At 33.3% G+C, this 22,313-nt stretch overlaps 1 protein-coding gene and 2 long non-coding RNA genes across 3 annotated transcripts; all 3 read right to left on the bottom strand.

Moving 5' to 3' along the window:
- Positions 1-6,796: 6,796 nt before the first annotated feature.
- Positions 6,797-8,581, bottom strand: LOC112777497 (uncharacterized). Its single transcript, XR_011877868.1, has 4 exons — positions 8,467-8,581; positions 8,229-8,330; positions 7,834-8,125; positions 6,797-6,992 (listed from the first exon to the last, which is right to left on the bottom strand). It is a non-coding gene; the product is annotated as an uncharacterized lncRNA (long non-coding RNA).
- A 120-nt stretch (positions 8,582-8,701) lies between these two features.
- LOC112778863 (uncharacterized) lies at positions 8,702-11,282 on the bottom strand. Its single transcript, XR_011877869.1, has 4 exons — positions 10,883-11,282; positions 10,021-10,491; positions 8,998-9,238; positions 8,702-8,904 (listed from the first exon to the last, which is right to left on the bottom strand). It is a non-coding gene; the product is annotated as an uncharacterized lncRNA (long non-coding RNA).
- Positions 11,283-11,576: 294 nt separating this feature from the next.
- Positions 11,577-13,627, bottom strand: LOC140181809 (uncharacterized). The gene is made up of 2 exons (XM_072227185.1): positions 12,142-13,627; positions 11,577-12,059 (listed from the first exon to the last, which is right to left on the bottom strand). The coding sequence occupies exon 1, from the start codon at positions 13,580-13,582 to the stop codon at positions 12,470-12,472; it is 1,113 nt and encodes a 370-aa protein (XP_072083286.1). The 5' UTR covers positions 13,583-13,627; the 3' UTR covers positions 11,577-12,059; positions 12,142-12,469.
- Positions 13,628-22,313: the final 8,686 nt, after the last annotated feature.

Here is a 22,313-nt window from a genome sequence, read left to right on the forward strand (position 1 = left end):
AGCCGTTGCAAAACTAGCTGTTGTAAAATTAGCTGTTGGAAACTAGCCGTTACTATGTTATTGTTATTATTAATAAATTAATATTTTGTTACTCTATATATACCACTTAGATACACTTTTATTCTCACACTCTCTACTACTCTTCTTCATCTTCTTCCAAGTTTACAAAATCAAAGTTCTACTACTATTATTTTTTTTCGAAAAAATGGATCCAAACCAACTCAACTCTTTCTTCAATTACTTACAAAACTTTCCTCAAATTCCAAATACCCAACAATCTCAAACCTCAAACACTCAAGTTCCAAATCAAAACTTCACACTACCAAATACATTTTAAAATCCAAATCCACAAAATCTTTCTAATTTCAATTTTCAAGCTCCTTATAATAATCAGTTTCCTATATTCCAACCGCAAAATCAAAATTCACAAACACCCCATTTTCCATTTTCATCCATATTTAACCCCTCTATCGGAAATGTTACTCCAACTTCCTTGCCGTTTCCAACTCAATTCAGTGCATCAAGACGTAACTCATCTGGTGTTGGTGGCTCTTCTAACCCATCCTCTCAGATTCCTATACAATCTAATCCAAATTCGCAATATTCCGATTTTGCCAACCCTCGTGGATTAGATGCTATCGACCTCAATGATGATGATATTGAAGATCGGAGGCAAGATAGTATTCAACACTGGCATTGGGAAGAGGATGAGATGTTGATCAGTGCGTGGTTAAATGTTTCAACTGACCCTGTAGTTGGTACCGATCAAAAGGAGGAAACATTTTGGAGTCGAATTCCTAGCTACTGTGTAGAATTTTGCTCTGACATGACAAGGGGGGTAGTTGCATGTAAGAAACGATGGTATAAGATCAACAAGGCTGTTGCACAATTTGCTGGTTGCTACGATCAAGCTAGTCGAAACATAAGGAGTGGTTCGAACGCTGATGATATAAAGGAGTTGGCTTATAAACTTTATTCCACACATTATGGTCAAAAATTTACTTTTGAGAGGCATTGGAACATGCTTCGGCTGGAGCAAAAATGGAGAAGCCAACTAACTACACAGAGTGGCGGCTCAAAGAGAACTAAGGTTAGTGCAACTGGAGCATACTCATCCTCATCAAACCCAGAAACACCGTTGGCTGACGAACCCGGTGTAGACTCTCCCGTTCGCCCACAAGGATCAAAGAAGAGCAAACGAAAAGGTAAGGGAAAAGCACAGATGTCTGAAGATTTTAGCGAAAGAAAATCATCGGTTGTCAAAAAATTATCTCTCATGGAAGATATTAAGAATATTAGAGAAAAGGAACTACTGGAAAGGGAAAAAGAAAGAGAAGAGGAGAAGGAACATGGAGCAAAGATGATGGCAATCAAAGAGAAGGAGTTACAATTTCAAGCGGCAATGAAAGAACAAGAGTTACAAGCTCAAGCGGCAATGAAAGAACAAGAATTACAAACTCAGAGGTATATTAAAGAAATGGAGATAAAAGCAAAAGAAAGGAAAATGGAAAGGATGGCCAAGGAAAGGGAAAGGGAGATGGATATGCAAATACTTAATGCTGACACGTCTACAATGAGTGAAAAACGACGAGCTCTTCATGAGATTGCATGTGAGAAAATAATTTCCAAGTGGTTTACTTAATGGTTCCTTGTATTCGTAGAGTTATGTAGTATGTTCTTATTTTTATTGCGTATTACTGGTATGTGATGTAGATTGTTTTATTTATTTCTGATGGAAGTTTTTAAATTAGTCAATATTATTGTGCCGTTAAGTAGCCGTTGTAAAACTAGCCGTTAAGTAGCCGTTGCAAAACTAGCCGTTAAGTAGCCGTTGCAAAACTAGCCGTTGCAAAACTAGCCGTTAACTAGCCGTTAAGGTACTTATTGCAGACACACTTATAAATATCAACTATCAATAACTCCTCAACTCCACTTCAACTCTTGTTTCTCACCTCGAAAGAGAACTAAAAATTACATTTCTAGATATGACTAGAAATTTTGATGATATGTTTAATGAGGCTTTGTATGGCAAAAGAAGACGACAAGATAACACACTCATAGATAATTGGATCGATGAGTATTTACTCGAAGATTCAGAAGAAGAAGATATCGATAGAAGCTCTATCCCAATTACTCGTAGATGGATCAACAGAGATCGAGAAGCAGGACATGATCGCCTTTTCCAAGATTACTTTGCAGATGATCCGGTGTATAATGCTGACATTTTTCAACGGAGATTTCGAATGAGAAGACATGTGTTCCTTCGGATAGTAGACGCTCTCTCAAACGTCTATCCTTATTTCCAACAGAGGGTTGATGCAATTGGAAGAAGAGGCTTGTCGCCACTGCAGAAATGTACCGCTGCGATACGGATGTTAGCATATGGCGTAGCAGCTGATGCTGTTGATGATTATGTGCGCATAGGCGAGAGCACTACAATTGAATGCTTGGAAAAATTTGTTGAAGGTGTCATTTCGGTGTTTGAGGATGAATACTTGCGAAAACCAAATCCAAATGACGTACAATGCCTACTACAAATGGCAGAGGGTCGTGGCTTCCCTGGCATGTTGGGTAGCATTGACTGCATGCATTGGCAATGGAAAAATTGTCCAAAAGCGTGGAAAGGTATGTACATGAGTGGTTATCGTGGGGTTGCAACTATAGTACTTGAGGTTGTAGCATCTTCAGACCTTTGGATATGGCATGCGTTCTTTGGAGTTTCTGGTTCAAATAACGATATCAACGTGTTAGATCGTTCTCCAGTGTTTGATGACATTCTAAATGATCGTGCTCCGGAGGTAAATTATACTATTAATGGTAATAATTATACAATGAAATACTACTTAGCAGATGGTATTTATCCTGAATGGGCCACATTTGTCAAATCAATCTCAAAGCCACAAGGGGAGAAACGCAAGTTATTTGCACAATACCAAGAAGGGAAAAAAAGATGTAGAATGAGCATTCGGAGTGTTGCAAGCACGCTTTGCAATTATACGTGGTCCAGCTCGTTTTTGGGAAAAGAAGAAGCTTGCCAACATAATGAGAGCTTGTATTATATTGCATAATATGATTGTTGAGGATGAAAGAGACACTTATGCAGGAAATTTTGCTCAAGGATTAGAGTATGATGATGTTGAAAATGGCTTATCACAACCTCAGCTGGGAGAAGAAGATTTTGCACCATACCATCAATTTCTCCAAAGAAATGCCCAACTTCGAAATAGGCAGCAGCATAGACAATTGAAAGAGGACTTGATTGAACACATATGACAATTTCACAATGCTTGTCGTCAACTATAGAATTTAATTATTTTTTTTATTAAGTAATTTTACAAATTAGTGTAATCCCGAATTATATATTGTGTATTATTGTTATATATAAATTTATTTAATATTAATATCTTTTAATAGTGAATTATTTTTAAATTTAAATATTTAAATTACATTATTAAAAAAATTAATTACATTAATTTTAAGTATTTTAATTAATTAATTAAGTGGGACCACAACAGGAACTAAAGTTAGTTCCTCCTAATAGAGAAGAGAGAGATGCTTTGAGTTCCTATTTACTGTTTATGACGCAAAAGCTGATGTGGAGTTATTTTTTATGACAAGTGGGCCATAAATAGAAATTGGGATGAATTTTCTACTGGAGATGGTCTAATATCATAAAAAATAGTAGTTTCTTTTTTCTTAAGAAAAAAATTGTAATGTTGAAAAGTGAAACAGCAAAATTAAAGCACCTTTAAATTGTGCATCTTATATATATGCTACATACGTGATGCAAAAATAATTGGGTTTGACTTTTTTGTTTGTCTTATTTCAATGGATTTTAGTCAATTAATATGTTGGCTTGGTAGGGTTGGAAAAAGACCCAAAAATGAAAAAATGATGGCATAATCCAAGTGACTAACTATATGTATATATGGACCCAAACATATATAACACGATTGGTTTCTTCTTAACATTGTTATTGCTTGTTCACAAGATCATATTGTTGGAGAAATTATTACATGCTCACAGAAGAAGATTATGGTAAACTGTATGTTTTATTTATTTAATTATGAGGTGACACCTTACGGATTAGATTTAACATATTTCATGTCTTGCATTTATTGTAAATATAGAAATCCAACAACGAGAATTCAGATTGGTTTGTGCAACGTATTTTTTAATTTGTGGTGGTTTTTAAGCTTAATCTAAGAATTGGGTCGCAACAATTTTTTTTATATAAAAATAGAGAAAATACTCAGTTTAGTTTCTAAGGTTACATTCGATATTCAATTTAGTCTTTAAAATTTTAATTGTCTTAATTTAGTCCTTAAATTTTTCAATTGACTCTGTAATGAAAACCATCGTAGGGACTAACATGATTAAAATTTAAAAAATTTAGGGATTAAATTGAGGCAATTAAAACTTTAAAGACTAAATTGAAGTTCGAGTGTAACTTTAGAAACCAAACTGAATATTTTCTCATAAAAATATTATTTACACATAAAACATTAACTATCAAATTAGTCATTATTTATTTGTATATAATATATATAATTTAATTTATTTTTAATGTATATTTTATATTTTAGTATATATTATACATTAATAATTAATTTTAGTAGTTAATATTAACGTACACTTAACATAATTATTTTTTATATACATTTCATTTGAGATTGAAATTTTTTATTTTGTTTATTCCTCTTGATCTTTAAATACAATGATTTATTTTATTTTTAATTAAAACAAGTTGTGTACTTAACAATATAGAGGGTGTATATTTAGTCCTAACGTTATCTTAATAAACACATAACAATTGTAAGATTATAGCAAAAAATTTAGTTAAAGATCTAACAATTTTTGGCAGCTGATCATCAAGATATCAAATTTTTGACATTTTATAAAGTTTTACACACATACATGGATATAAATCATCAATATAATTTTAAAGATGTACATTAAAATTAATCACTAATATAAAATAGTATACAATAAAATATAAAATATATTAAAAATAAAATAAATTATACATATATTTATACATAAATACATAATAAATAATTTAGTGACTGAAGTTTAGTGTGGATATAACATTTTTAATGTGATTTATACCATATTCTACAAATAAAAATTGATAGAGAATATACATATATGAGTAATATTATATGATCAATAAATATTATTATTTTTTACTAGCACTTGATCAATAATAATTAGTACCCATATTTACATACGTTTTACACATAAAAAACATATATAATTTGTACTTATATTTTACCAAAATTTTACACACATAAATTAATACAGTTTATAACTATATTTTTTAAAATTTATACATATAAATTAATAAAATTTATTCATTAAATATAATTTAGTATTTATATTAGTCAAATAATAAAAAAATAATAATAATTGGCCCAAGAATTTCTCTACACATATTAATAAAAAGAAAAGAGTACGCAAAGATAATATAATTATGAAAGAAAAAGATGAAAAAATTTTATTGATTGTTTATTGATTGAATTGAATTGTAAACTATGAAGATAAAACTAAATATATATAGAGCATTGGCATATGAAAGATAAAAGTAAATAAAGATAAGATAGAGATAAAGATAAAAATAACTATAAGATAAGATAAAGACTAAAAATATAATTGAATTTAGTGTATTCTGTTGGGCTAAATTTGTGGGCCGTGAGACGTCTTTATTGTTGTCATGGGCTAAGGTGGAAGAGTGGTTTAATACGCCCCCGCAAGTTGGAGGATGAAAGATGTCAAGAACACTAAGCTTATTCAGATTAAGATGGAAGGGTTGAGGAGACAAAGGCTTGGTGAAGATGTCAGCTAATTGCCCAGAAGAGGGAATTGGGACTCCAGCTTGAGCTTTTTGTCGAACCAAGTGACAATCAACCTCTAAATGTTTGGTCCGTTCATGAAAAACCGGGTTAGCAGCAATATGAAGAGCACTCTAATTATCACAATATAAAACTGGTGGGCGGATAGGAGAGATGCGTAAAAACTATAACACATTTAGTATCCATTGAAGTTCACAAGTTGTGTTGGCAAATGCACGATATTCTGCTTCCGTGGATGAGCGGACAACGGTGGTTTGTTTCTTGGTCTTCCAAGAGACTAAAGAACTGCCTACACTACAAAAAAAGGGGGTTAAAACGGCGGTTATTTTGGAGAATTACGGTGGTTAGAACCGCCATTATGACCAAAACTGGCGCCTCCAAGAAACGCCGTTATTCTGGACACCATTCTGGTTATTACGGCGGTTTTCAGAAAACCGCCGTAATAACCTGTGGATAATACGGCGGTTTTTTGAGTGTTAAAATGGCGGTTTGTAACCGCCGTTATTTCCGCATAAAATGGCAGTTTTTGAACACCCGCCGTTTTTACCATTATAACCGCCATTTTTACCAGGTTATAATGGCATCTTTTGTGTTTAAAATGGCAGTTTCTAGGCGCCATTTTTACCAGGTTATAATGGCATCTTTTGTGTTTAAAATGGCAGTTTCTAATTGCCGTTTTTACCAGGTTATAATGGCATCTTTTGTGTTTAAAATGGCAGTTTCTACTAGCATATAATGGCATCGTTTTCATTTAAAATGGGAGTTTCTAACCGCCGTTTGTACCTAATTATGATGACAATTTAATGCTTTTTAAAATAAGATTGAAACTACCAATTTAAGTGATATTTTTGAAACTCACTTAAAAATCTCGTAATAACCAAAAGGCATAGTCATAAATCAAACATCATATGATGATTTTAATTCATACATGATCCAAAAGTCATAATCCAAGTCATAATTGAAATGTCATAATCCAAAAACAAAGTATCAAAGTAACATTTTTCAATAATACATCTTAAAATATAATTCTTAATATACGTCTTAACATATCAAGCAAGGTCATGCTTCCTTGTTGCTTGCTCCAGAAGACCTACTTCCTAACTCTTTTGGTGATGGAATCTCACTCTCCTGATCCAATCCCTACAACAAAAATATAACTATTATGAGCACAAGAAATGTAAGAAAAAGGCATATATTGATATACATTTATCATGTCTAATTACATAGCATTGATACAATAAAAATTCGACTCTGTTTTCACACATTTATCATGTCTAATTACATAGCATTGATACATAGCAACTAAGCAAGTAAGCGAAGTCAAGAACATATACTATCAATTCTATATCTCACCCATAGTTTTCATTCACATATGCCCAGGGTTTTGATAAAAGAAGAATACATGATTGGAATTGATTCGTGGCCCCTCCTAACTAGCTCCTCCCTCAGCCACACTCTTTACAATTGAAAAACTATACTTTGATCAGCACACTGTATACTATACTCAATTATATAGGTTCTTTGTATCATTAGATATTTTCATTTGGGAAAATTAAATATCATTGAGCGCGTCCTAACCCGAAGGTTTGCTTGGCGTGAAGAGTGAACAAACTTAAGGTTGATGGCAAAATTAAAATTATGACTAACCCTGTTTATTTATTTATTTGATATAGCTTTATTTAAAATATATAATTTGCAATTCAGTATTAAAAGGATCTTTTACCCATCTAATGCAGAGCTGGATGAAATGAAGCCAATATCCCATTACTACCAACTACCAAGGTCCCATCTCCTTTTACATAGAAGATAGCAAGCAAGCAACCAATCAAAGTTCGATTAAAACATAATAGTATAGTCTTTCCTCAAAATATTAATGCAAAATACTGTACACACAAGACAAGGTTTACTATCATTCTAGCATAAGCTAGCACTACTACTAATTATATTAATAATAGGAATCATAAGCAAAATATGAATGTACCTGTGAAACTTGTTGAGTAGGGAACATTCCAGCCAATTGTATTGGAATTTTACCTCCTTCCTTAGAAGCAATATAGGAGACTAGCGCTTGCAATTGCGCTTTAACGGCATCTAACTCTTCTTGCACATTTGGACCACAAGTAGATGATGTGCCAACATCATTTGAAGAACCTAAATTCATTTGACTAATCCTTGTAGTGTTGTTCTTGAAAGCAATTGTTGGAACATCTCCCATACCTAAACCTTGAAGAACCTAAATTCATTTGACTAATACTATGTGCTTCAATCTTCTCCTACATATATAAAAAGAAAGAGAAAGAATCAAAAATAGTATTATCTTATAAAAAAGAAAGAAAAAGAAATACAAACAAGTTACTTATTGCACTTTAGTCTTACCGCTATTTCTTTAGCCTTTTCATTAACATAACTTCCATCTATTTTCTTGTGAGTGATGTCCCACATTTGAACCCTACTAACTTCTTTTCCCGTCTCTTCCGTCTAAAATTTAAGAAAAGTAGAAAGACTCGATCAAAAAATAGCAGCCTACTAACTTAGATTAGATATGCAGAAAATTAAGAGATGATGCATGCATTATATTTGAGATAGATTAGATATGCATGCATTAATTGATTACCAATTCAGCCCTTCTTCTTGCAATTGATTTAGCACCTGAAGTATGAGGAATTATTTGTTTTTGCCGAATTTCTTGATTCCTCTTACAAAATTTCTGCAAGTTAAATTTGGACACAATTAAATAGAGACAAACATGCATTCAACTCTATATAAAATAAAATACAAGAGCAGGCAGCAACAATATCTGCTTCATATAAGGCTTTTTAGTAGGAGAGTAAGTACTTACCTGAGTTTTAGGCTTCAAACAATATTCTACAAATAGAGCCCACTGATCAGGAGCAATATCTTCTGGTGCATTATTTATGATCTCGGTTTTACTCAACCTCGGATCATAAAAATCATTCCAAAGCTTTATCCTATGTTCCCTCCATTTTTTGCCAAGCGATTGCAGCAAAAATCGTTTGGCCAAGTTATCACTCACTTTGAAGCAAAATCGAGCCTTCAATATTATAACAAAGAATATATATTAACCAGCAAATATAACTAAATAATGGCAAAGAAATAAGCTTTAGAGTTTGAGTAATCTTCTTACTAGGAAAAAATATTCCATTGATTTTCAAAAAAGCTTGCTGAAATGTCTGACCACTTTTCAAAATTGATTGAAAATGCTACACAATCAGTGGCCAATTGCCCATAAACTCCTGCAAGGAGTCCAGCTGCTTCTCCTATTGTTGCATGATGCTTATCAAAATTGACGACTATGCGCAAACCTTCTGGCAAATTATGCACATCCTTCGCTAATAAATGAAGGCGTGTACTATTTTCGTATTCATCTAAAATAGACAAATGAGTATAAATAAATGAGTAAATGAGCGACTAAAGAATAAAATAAATAAAATTCGCTTTACTAATAAAATGGTAAAGCCCTAAAATACAGTTTAGTTAATATTAATCTGCTTTAATTTTTTGGGTATTGCTGCCAGAATTTTGTTCCCTTCCCATTAGAACATTACTCTGATCTGTTGCTTCTTTTTTTTTTGGACAGAAAAATTTCATTAATAATAGGCCTAGCCTTTTACATAGATTTATCATTACAAAGCATTGTTCTATACTAAACCAATAGTTTTAAACAATGAAAAACTAACTATACAACATTAAATTACTTCAGATTATGTAGCATTCTGCACCAGACCACTAATATTCATTAAAGCTGGCACTCCGATCTGTTCTAACATGGATATGATAGTTTTTCTCTGTACACTCCGATCTGTTCTAGCATTCTGCACCAGACCACTAATAATTCATTAAAGCCTTGCTATTCCTTCAAAGCTAATCAAAATCTTTCAAGGAGGTGATAGAGGAGCCTCTTAGACTGAGTAGTTTGCATCTAATTTCGTTATTCTTTTCGGGCTTTTAAGTCCTGTTTTAATACCCAAAAAAAAGCCTTGATGTATGGCGCTACTCCCTAGGTTCAAAAGTAGATCTGAATGATTTTTAATTCTTGTACTACAAGTCTACAAACTTGAGACTTATTTATGGGCATAAAGAAAAGTAGTATCTTTTCAGATTTCTAATGCTATTGATAATAATAACATAATAAAATATCTATACATACCCATGGCATCAACAGTCCAATGATGTTTAGATTCACGTCCACGTTTACGTTTAGGTTCGGATGGATGCTCAGAAGAATTTGAAGCTACCGACTTGTCTCGGGATGAACTTGCAGCTGCTGCCGACTTGTCTCGGGAGGAACTTGCAGCTGTCGACTTATCCCGGGAGGAACTTGCAGCTGCCGACTTGTCCCGGGAGGAACTTGCAGCTGCCGACTTGTCCCGGGAGGAATTTGAAGCTGCCTACTTGTCTTGGGAGGAATTTGCAGCTGCTGCCAACTTGTCTCAGGAGAAATTTGTAGCTGCCGATGTCTCTCGAGAGGAATTTGCAGCTGCTGCGGACTTGACTTGTGATGCATTTGAAGCTGCCGACTTGTCTCCGGATGAATTTGCAACTACAATTGACTTGTCTTGTGAAGAATTTGCAGCTGCTGCTTTAAGTAGATTCTTGTACCTCTTTTGCTTTGGCATATCTGCATAATAGATCAAGAAATTCGACAAGTTATATATCTACAAGTTAAATTTGAAGACATAGGAACACCAAATTAATAGTTGGAAATAAAATAATTTAATTTTGTTAATAGGCGCTACTATATGTAACCTACTAACATTAGTTGATCTTATAGGAACACCAAAATAATAGTTGGAAATAAAATAATTAATAAGTATAGATAAAATGTGAATTATAACTAAATGAAAACTTAAATATAAATTTCATACCATAAATTAATTTAACCTACTAACTATTCCGACATGTGCTCATCTTCTCCAATGTCATCATCTAATAGTTCATCATCTACATCATCTCTTAACAATGATAGATTATCACCATTTTCAAATAAAGAATCCAAGTTTTGCTCTAACCATGGCTCATTCTCGCATGCTTCATCATCTTCATTTCCCTCCATATCATATGAGTCTCTTGGCTTCAAATGCACGACAACACTCTAATCTTTATTCACTTCATCGTTGACAAAATACACCATTCGAGCTTGTGAGGCTTCAATATATGGATCATCCTCCTCTCGGTCACCACTGTGTATTACCCGTGAAAAATTAACAGAAGTAAAGCCCCAACTATCCTTCCTACAGCCCCATTCTCTAGTGGTGTCAGCCCATTTACATTTGAAAAAAGTAACCCGAAATCGGCCATTGTAGTTTAGTTCTATAATATCTTCTAATTTGCCATAATATGACAAATCAGCATTCCTAACATTAGCATCACTAGCGCTAGCAACACAAGGAGTTGAAGACATTAAGAAAACTCCACTATTCTGAGTCTTTAACCCATTGTCTCGATTGGTAGTTTGAAAAGAGAACCCATTGATACTAAATGTAGAAAACCTCTTGGCATATCGTGATGGACCCCTTGCTAAGTATCTCAAATCCTCATGCACAGTATTCATAATGTCTGGGTTCATAAGCTATTATGATAGAGCAACATATTAGTTATTATATCCATAAATACTGCTCAATATTAGCAAAAAACTTATCATTTTTCTATTTACATGCGTAGAAAACCAAGTAACAAAATCTTTATTGACTCTTTTTTCTATCTCTACATTTGAAGGCATTCTACCCTTAGATCGTCTTCGTACAAAATCTTTAAAGTCACTGTCAGATATGGAAGTTTAACTCTAACTAAACAACTATTTTCAAGTAAATAAAAATGCAAACAGTTTAGGCATTTGGCAATAAAAAACATATACGCAAATCCTTAAGTACTTACTCAATGAACGGTTTGACATATGGACAATTTAGAACCACATAGCGATGTGCTTATTTTTTTTCCATAGGTGACAACTCAAATACTGTGAAAGCTCCCTTAGAGTTACCCATTTGTGGAAAAAGTGAATCAACATGTGTACTGTAATTACCATCCGGACGATCATCAACACGTGGTGGCCTATTAAATCTTGTCTCAATCCCTTCTAAGTACCGAGAGCAAAATGTAAGAGCTTCTTCAGCCACATATCCCTCAGCTATAGAACCTTCTGATTTAGCTTTGTTTCGTACATAGGACTTCAAATGTCCTAAATACCTAGTTTGTATAATTGGCTTTAGTAAGTAAGATATAACTAAGTGACAGGTTAAATGAACAATGATTGAAAAGAGATATTTACCTCTCAATAGGATACATCCACCTATAGTGTACTGGTCCTCCAAGTTTTGCTTCATCAACTAGATGACAGGTTAAATAAACCATGATTGTAAAGAAAGAAGGAGGGAACAACATTTCTAAATGACAAAGGGTAAGGATTATTCGAGGTTGGAGCTTCTCAAGTTCAGTAAGACTTAAGCTTTTAGAGCACAACTGTTGAAAGAATGAAGACAACTCTATTAGCACTACAGTAACTTTATCTGGTAGCACATTACGTATGGCAATGGGTAATAGTTGCTGCATAAGGACGTGACAATCATGGCTCTTCAATCCAGAGAGCTTTCTTTGCTTCAGGTCAAACACCGTGAAATATTACTCGAGAGACCATCTGGTACTCTAATATTCTTTATAGTACGCAAGAATATATCTTTCATAGAATTTGACATTGTGAACAAAGATGGATGATATCTCCCATTTTCATCTGGCCATAAATCTTTTCTTATACCCATTTCTTTAAGATCCTTACGAGCTTTGAGATTATCCTTTGACCTTCCAGTCTCATTGAGAAAGGTGTATAACACATTGTCGCAAACATTCTTTTCAATATGCATAACATCTAGATTGTGGCGCAATAAGTTAGACTCCCAATAAGGAAGATCAAAAAATATTCTTTTCTTCCTCCACATCCCCGATTCATCATCTTCTTCAACAACTTTTCGTCGAGTCCTCTTACCTTTACTTGCCTGTAGTTCCTTCCCGAATGAAACATTGATGCCTTCAAGTTGTTCCAATATTTCTGACCCTGTTAGTGCTACTGGGGAATCCCTCAACTCAACTTTTCCATTAAATTTTGCACGACTTAGCCTAAACTTATGACCCTTTTCTAAGAAACGGCGATGCCCCAAAAAACACCATTTTCCACCATGCTTTAATCTATATGAATCAGTGTTGAAGTTACATGTGGGACAAGCATATTTACTGTGTACGTTCCACCCAGATAGGTTACCAAGGCCTGAAAAATCACTAATTGTCCATATTAATGCTGCTCGCAATGTAAACATTTCATTCTTGAACCTATCTAATGTTTGAACACCATCATGCCACAACTCTTTTAACTCTTTGATAAGAGGTTGTAAGTATACGTCTATGTTGTTCCCCGGCATTTTCTCTCCAGGAATAATCATTGACAAGATAAGTGATGTTGGCTTCATGCACTCCCATGGAGGTCGATTGTATGGAATAAGCACCACTGGCCAAACGCTATAGTTTGTACGCAAAGCTCCAAAAGGGTTGAATCCATCAGCTGCAAGACCAAGACGTACATTTCGAGGATCTTCGGCAAACTTATCATGAAGTAAATCGAATGTCTTCCAAGCTTCAAAATCCCGCGGATGCCTCATCTTCGAATCTTTCTTTTCTGCCGAAGCATGCCATTGCATTGATTGTGCAGTCTTAGAACACATGAATAATCGCTGAAGTCTCGGTTTTAGTGGAAAGTATCACAATCTTTGCCGGTTTCTTCTTTTTAGCATCACTCCATTTAGATGTCTTGCATCTTTTGCATTCTTGCAAATCTTCATCCTCCCCCCAATATAACATGCAGTCATTAGGGCAAGCAGGTATCTTGGTATAATTAAGCCCTAGTTTGTTTATGGTTTTCTTGGCCTCATAGAATGTGTTTGAAATCTTCGCATTTCCAAAAGCATCTTTTATTAACTTGAGAATTTCGGTCATGGCTTTGTCGCTTATTCTGTATAAGCACTTTATGTGATACAGACTAATCAAGAAAGACAGTTTTGAATACTTTGTGCACCCTTCATACAATTGCTCATTACCATCTTCCAACAACTTTTAAAATTCTACATTTTCTCCATTGTGCTCTTCATTTTCTGCATCTTCTATGTTGTCTTCATCTCCATCTCCATCTTCTATGTTGTATTCATCTCCATCTCCATCTTCATTCAAGTCAGGTCCAGCAACTCCAAACGCGTCATTGAGCATTGTTACCATTGGATGTTGAGATGTTGAATCATCTTGTACAATTTGACTAGTTTGATGAGCTTGTGACCCAACTCCAACTGCTTCTTCACCATGCCAATACCAAACTTTGTAGTTTTCAGGAAATGGCTTGACTATTAAATGTTCAAAAACTTTCTCTCTTGTTTGTCACTTGCCAAAACCACACACCGGACAAGGGCATTTAATTTGACGACCCCTGAGAGATCGATGCTCAAAAGCGAAATCCAAAAACTTGTTTAGACCATCTTTATACTCGTGCGTGTTTCGTGGTTTTCCAATCCATGACTTATCGATTGACATGACGAAGAGGGACTACAAAGAGGAATATTAAAAAATCTATTCATTAAAAATAAATCTCTCTCTCTCTCTCTCTCTCTCTCTCTTTCTCTCTCTCTCTCATATTTACTAGACAACTAACTAGTATACATCAGCAGGTGCTATTATAAAAAGAAATTCTTGTATGTGCAAATTAGATATCAAACAAATACTTAAATAGTATTCTAAAAGAAATTATAAAAAAATTATAATTATCTCTTTCAAATGATAATTTTATGACTGTTACAGTGGCTTTATGAACTTTTCCTTCTCAAGTAGTTGTATATATGCAAATTAATTTTTTTCTACAAGATAAAAAGAGACAAAAAATAAAACAAATATATTATTCTCAAATTATAATTTATAAAAACAATTCGTATAAAACTCGTATTATATTAACTAACTAACTAATTAGTTTTATATTTGTATATTATACTGTTTTATTTATTATTTAATTAAACAGATTATATTACAACAATATGTGGTTGTCAAGCTAATGGGTACAGAGTACAAACTGTTAGTAACTTAGTATTATAAGGTTTAGTGTAACTGGTGGAGTCCAAACTCCAAACTGCAATATATTCATGCTTGATTACAATCCCAGCGACATACAAATAGATATAGGCCCCACCTATATATATTCACATGATTTAGATAACATCACATACGTATACATTACAAATAGAGCTATATTCTATCCCTAATATGAATAAGAAATTAAAGGACACACTCTTATATAACTCCAAGACCAATTATGCACCTTGATACTTATCTTTAATAATGACAAACAGCTACAAATAATAATAATAATAATAAATAGTAATAATAAAACAGAAAAACCACAGAAAGGGCATTATTGGATTCAATAATATAGAATCGTAGAGCGAGCAGCAATAGCAAGACACAATGCAAAGGATGGATGACAAGTAGCAGAAAAGCAGAAAGTTAAGCAATTAATGATGTAAAGCAATGGCAGACACCAGACATGAAGCAGGAAGATGTGACGGAGGTGAGGCGGAGGAGATGCAAAGCAACAGCACGAGGCTGACTGAGGCACAATGACTCAAAGCTGGAGGACGGGTGAAGGTGGCAGATTCAGAGTGAGAGCATAAGGGGAGCTATTGAGACGTGAGAGTATTTGTTTTTTTCTAGAGTACTTGTTGTTTTAGTTTTAAAGAATGTTAGAGAGCTTTCAAAATTTATTATTTTTTGTCATTAATTAGTTATTAATACTTAAAAATATAGATTAAAATATATTATTAAATTATTAAACTAAAAAATTGTATTAATAATTAAAAAATGGCAAAAAAATTATAAGGGTTCAAAGGGTACTAGCATAAGTATTTTTAAATTTTTTATTTTAGTAGAAAATTTTTTATGGCGACATTTATATTGGAAGACTAAATAGTAAAAAAAGTAGGTCATGTTTTTTAAGAGTTGTTTAAACATAAAATACTAGTTACACTTTAAAAGTGTACCAATTACACTCTATCACTATATTTTACAAGCGTAATAAAATGTGGTTAAAACTCAGAATAAATGCTATCCTCACAAAAGTGTGATAGATGATTCTTTTAGGCCACGTTTTTTAAACGTGGTTAGAAAAAAAGTTGGTGAGAGACCATATTTTTTATAATGGTAGTATTTTTTAGGTATAATTATTTTGTTGGTCTTATAGTTTTACAGTTTTACTAGATATATAAACTTTTCATATTTTTTTTTTCAATTAGGCCTTTATACTACTTTTAATTTTATAATTACTAATTAGATAATTTTCATATAAAAAATGTCAAAATTAACGAAATATTATTCTCAAAAAATATTTAATCAAAGAATTAATTAGATATTTTTTTGTGACTAAAGAATTAATTAGATATTAAATTAGGTACCTTTAATTTGTGAATAAATATTCTATTAATTTTAAATTTTTTGTACTAATAAAATTAATAATAATATAAAAATTTAATTAAAAAATATATAAAAAATTAATTATAAATTTAATAAAACGATAAAGATCAACCAAATAATTAAATCTAATTTTAGCTACCCTAATAGCTAAGCTAGCTAGTTGCTATAATTTGCTTACTTGCTAGGTAATTTATACGTACTGTATATAAAGTTATAAACAAATATTTTATTTTTTTTATCTTTCCCTCACGAACTTTATATATAGTTTTTATGGAATACTACCCTGTACATAGTAGTACCAAAAGTTGCAAGTAATTAAGTAATTAACTACTAGGCTTTAATTTCTCTCGCATACATGTTCAGGAGGAATCTTAATTACACTAGGATCTAAATTTAAAGTGCTTAACTAAAAAAGTAGATGGTCATATTATTGATATTATATTTTTTTATTAAAATAATAATCTATCTTTGCTAGGTCGTTACTATTTATTTTCAGTTTTATCCAAATATTTCCAATTTCATTCTTTTTTATTTTTTAGAATAAAACCCAACTCTCCTGAAAACCACAATGAGTGATGAGTCCACATACACTAATACGCCAATATTTTATTCAATAGCTAAAAAAGCGTTATTGATATAATGATAATGTTTTTTTTATCCTCTCCATTATCACAGATCAAGTGCTAGGAAATGATTCAAATATATAAACACCGTAACCCTATATAAAATTGAAAAGGAAAAATAATACTATTGTGACTAGGAACTATAGCCTAAGAGTCCAAATTTCAATATGAATTAGGAACCTAATTAAAAAGGTTGGGCAACATACATGAATGATGATAATCCAATCCCCAAAATAACATCAATTAGAGTAAGACAAGGTCCTGATTTCCCTCATACCATGCACTTCCCAATATATCTATATACTGGTCCTTCACTTAGAAGAAAGAGTAGTTTTTCACATACACCTTCCCATAGTAGATCACTTTGACTTTTTGATATTTTAAAGTTACTATATATTGCTACAAAGTAGTGATTCTTTTATTCTCTTCCTCAACACAGCATTGTCTTCATTATTAAAACCTTTTTCTTTTATTTATTATATTATTTTAGCCTTTTGAGTTTTGTGATTTATTTTTCTGTCAGAAATATAATTATTTATATTATTTTTTTATTAGTTTAAATTTTTAAAAGAATAATTTTATAATATAATGTTCGATAAGTCGGGTACCGGACGGTTTGGATCAGGACCCTGAGGTCAATACTTCGGAGGGTGGAAAGGCTCGCCTGGTCGTGGCCTCCTGGTTCCGGGCGAGCGAGGTCCCGAGCACTTCTGATGGAGAAGGGGGTGCCACCTGCAAAGACACTCCGACGCCCTTGTCAGAATATGTGCAGGCGGAGAGGGAATGATGTGTGAATGGGACGTACCTTGGGGGAGAGCCAGTCTCCCCCTTATATACATGTCAGTGGTGGGCCCTTCGGATGAGCAGGCCCACGTCCCCAAAGGTGTTGTCCCACGGCTGTGAGCGAGCCGTACGGGACGCGTGTCCGGGTCGGGTGGAGGACGCACCATTGGGCCGGCGTGGACTCGGGTCGGGCTGACCCGCGCGAGTTTTGGGCCAGGCCGTAACAGTGCCCCCGACGCGTCAGCGATGGCCGTGGAGGTCATTGGTGGCGCGTGACGTTTACATTCGGGACAAGTTTTAATTGTTAAAATGGATTCCATATTAATAAGATCGGCTAATACCTATTTGGCGACTCCAGGAGCAACAGTTCATGGACATTTTGGAGAAATCTTTTTTGAAGGAGATATATTAGTAACATTTATATATGAAAAATCGAGATCAGGTGATATAACCCAAGGTCTTCCAAAAGTGGAACAGGTATTAGAAGTTCGTTCGATTGATTCAATATCCATTAACCTAGGGAAGAGGGTTGACGCTTGGAACGAACATATAACCAAAATTCTCGGCATTCCTTGGGGATTCTTTCTTTGTACTGAGCTAACTATTGTCCAAAGTCGAATTTCTTTGGTTAATAAAATCCAAAGGGTTTATCGATCCCAAGGAGTGCATATACATAATAGACATATTGAGATTATCGTACGCCAAATAACATCAAAAGTATTGGTTTCAGAAGATGGAATGTCTAATGTTTTTTCACCCAGCGAGCTAATTGGATTGTTTCGAGCTGAACGAGCGGGACGTGCCTTAGAAGAAGTAATTTGTTACCGAGCTCTATTATTGGGAATAACAAAAACATCTTTGAATACCCAAAGTTTCATATCCGAAGCGAGTTTTCAAGAAACTACTAGAGTTTTAGCAAAAGCTGCTCTCCGAGATCGTATCGATTGGTTGAAAGGTCTGAAAGAGAACGTTGTTTTGGGGGGAATGATACCCGTTGGTACCGGATTCAAAAGGGTAACACAGCCTTCAAAGCAAAGACAACTTATTAAGATTGCTCCGAAAAAAAAGAATTTACTCGAGGAAAAAATAAAAGATATCCTGTTCCACCATAGAGAATTTGTTTTTTAATTTCAAGAATTTATGTGATACGTTGCAGCAATCATTTCCGAAGATTTGATAATTGCTAAAAGCCTATTTTTTCGAATTTATAATTCTTAAATTTAAATAAAGGCGTTTGATTACATTTTTGAAAGAGAATAAAGAAAAAAGTAAAAAAAATTGAATGGCCTGACCATGTATCAAGAGCCAATCTTCGATAAAAGAGAAGGTTCCATCGGAACAAAACTTTTCTTATTTCAGGATACCCTGTCTCTTTTTTTGTGGGGATCAATGACAAAAAGATACTGGAACATAACGTTGGAAGAGATGATGGAAGCGGGAGTTCATTTTGGCCATGGTACTAGAAAATGGAATCCCAGAATGGCACCTTATATATCCACAAAACGTAAGGGTATTCATATTCTAAATCTTACAAGAACTGCTCGCTTTTTATCAGAAGCTTGTGATTTGGTTTTTGATGCAGCAAGTAAGGGGAAACAATTTTTAATTGTTGGCACAAAAAATAAAGCTGCGGATTTAATAGCACGGGCTGCAACAAGAGCTCGGTGTCATTATGTTAATAAAAAATGGCTCGGCGGTATGTTAACCAATTGGTATACTACAGAAACGAGACTTCATAAGTTCAGGTCCTTGAGAACAGAACAAAAAACGGGCAGAATCCATAGTTTGCCAAAAAAAGATACTGCTATTTTGAAGAGACAGTTATCGCACTTGGAAACCTATCTGGGTGGCATTAAATATATGACTGGCTTACCCGATATTGTCATAATCGTTGATCAGCAAGAGGAGTATACCGCTCTTAGAGAATGTATCACTTTGGGAATTCCAACGATTTGTTTAATCGATACAAATTGTGACCCCGATCTCGCGGATATTTCGATTCCAGCTAATGATGATGCTATAGCTTCAATTCGGTTAATTCTTAACAAATTAGTATTTGCAATTTGTGAAGGTCGTTCTAGCTATATACGAAATTCTTAATTAATAATAAAATAAATTATTCCATTGATAACTTCATAGATTTATAGAATCGGTTACTATAACTAATTTACTAAATCGCGCAAAAAACAAAAAACCCAGAAATATTAAGTGATTAGTCGATATTCAAAATAAAAGATTTAACAGACAATTGAAAAAATAGATGGTTGAATCAAAATAATTCCTTTCAAGTTCTATTTATTTTGAGGGCAATATGAATATTCTATTATGTTCCATCAACACATTAAAAAGATTATATGAGATATCTTCCGTGGAAGTAGGTCAACATCTCTATTGGCAATTAGGGGGGTTCCAAGTGCATGCCCAAGTACTTATAACTTCTTGGGTCGTAATTGCTATCTTATTGGTTTCAGCCATTTTAGTTGTTAGAAATCCGCAAACCATTCCCACTTTTGGTCAGAATTTCTTTGAATATGTCCTCGAATTCATTCGAGATGTAAGCAAAACTCAGATTGGGGAAGAATATGGTCCGTGGGTTCCCTTTGTTGGAACTATGTTCTTATTTATTTTTGTTTCAAATTGGTCGGGGGCTCTTTTGCCTTGGAAAATAATACAGTTACCTCATGGGGAGTTAGCTGCACCCACAAATGATATAAATACTACTGTTGCATTAGCTTTACTTACATCAGTAGCATATTTCTATGCGGGTCTTTCGAAAAAGGGATTAGCTTATTTTGGTAAATACATCCAACCAACTCCAATCCTTCTACCAATTAACATCTTAGAAGATTTCACAAAACCCCTGTCGCTTAGCTTTCGACTTTTCGGAAATATATTAGCTGATGAATTAGTAGTTGTTGTTCTTGTTTCTTTAGTACCCTTAGTAGTTCCTATACCTGTCATGTTCCTTGGATTATTTACAAGCGGTATTCAAGCCCTTATTTTTGCTACTTTAGCTGCGGCTTATATAGGTGAATCCATGGAAGGCCATCATTAACTTAACAAATTTAGGAAATAGTCTTTTTTTTTAGTTTCTAGTTTAGTTTGACTCGCCACAATATATGTGCGGCTAAAGATAATATACTTAGGTAACAAAAATACATAAAAGAGAAACAAATAAGTTTTGAATTCTGATTCTATTAATTGAATATTCATAAATACGGGGTTAAATTAAATGCAATCAAAGTATAAATAAATATATGATTTGGTAAAAAAATAGAAAAGATTACTTGAGAGCTATAAAAAAAAATAGGAAAAACATCTTTTAAATAATGAATCTTTTTCCTATTTTTTTTTTACTAAACTAAAAAGAATCTTTGTTTTCAATTTTTTTCAATAACTTTTTGGTATTGTTTTTGTTGTATTTTATTTTGTTCATTAAATCTATAACATAAATATTTTTTTTACATTATAATATAGATCTAATTTGAATATTATTTGATTAGAGTCTATTAATGTTGTAAATGTAAATATTAAGAACTTTAACTTTGAACTTTGTAGGATATTTCCGTTTACGACATGTGATTAAAATGGATATTACATAAAACTAGAACGTATTTGTATTTCATTCATATTCAATTCAACAATAAATAAAAATTCCATTTAGATCACTCCAATTTCAATATTTCGTTGCAAAGATTCAGTTCTTCGGTCGAACGAATTTTTTTAGATTGATTATACCATATGGATATAAACGAGGATATAATCAAAAAGAAGAAAAGGGCTAGCAAAAACCTAAGACTAAGATTTGAAAGAGGAGTCAAGCCGGGGTGTATATAATAAAATTATAATATAATAGCTAAAGGGCAACTCTTTCTTTTTTTTTTTAAGTCTTTTGAAAGGTTTCAAAGAATGCTTCTCGAATCCAATTGAATACACGAACAATTGGTTTACGGTATAGAAGAAATACATGTATATGTGATACTAGATATTGGATGTTAACGAATTATCTAGAAACCAACTATAAATATAGTTATCCAAATTTGTCCTGCTACTGTCAATTTCGATAGAGATTCAAAAAAACGAAGCCCTTCTATATTCATCTGTAAATATGAATTGAATCTTGATGAATGACTAACAAAATTGAATCAAGAAAACTCTAAAAGAAAAGAATGGTTCCAAAATTTTATTTTAAGGGAAGATAAGAACAAAAGTTGTATGGATTTACAAAAACTATGGGAATAGAAAAATAGAGAAATATCGAAGTAGTTCCAACAGTTCAATAAATATTCTTTCTTTATTTTTTTCTTCATTTTTTTCCTCAATCATTTCGACTGAATAAATCTTTATTATTAATTGAAAAATTCAAGTCAAAATTGGTTGCTTGTATCATTAACCATTTCCCCTTTTTTGGATGAGAGGAACTTATCATGAATCCACTGATTGCTGCTGCTTCCGTTGTTGCTGCTGGGTTGGCTGTAGGGCTTGCTTCTATTGGACCTGGGGTTGGCCAAGGCACTGCTGCAGGGCAAGCAGTAGAAGGGATTGC

The sequence above is a fragment of the Arachis hypogaea genome, chromosome 19, assembly GCF_003086295.3.
Source record: "Arachis hypogaea cultivar Tifrunner chromosome 19, arahy.Tifrunner.gnm2.J5K5, whole genome shotgun sequence".
NCBI lineage: Eukaryota > Viridiplantae > Streptophyta > Magnoliopsida > Fabales > Fabaceae > Arachis > Arachis hypogaea.

Coding starts and splice junctions, on each gene's coding strand:
- LOC140181809 (XM_072227185.1), bottom strand. CDS start 13,582: ATGTGTTCTAAGACTGCACAATCAATGCAATGGCATGCTTCGGCAGAA.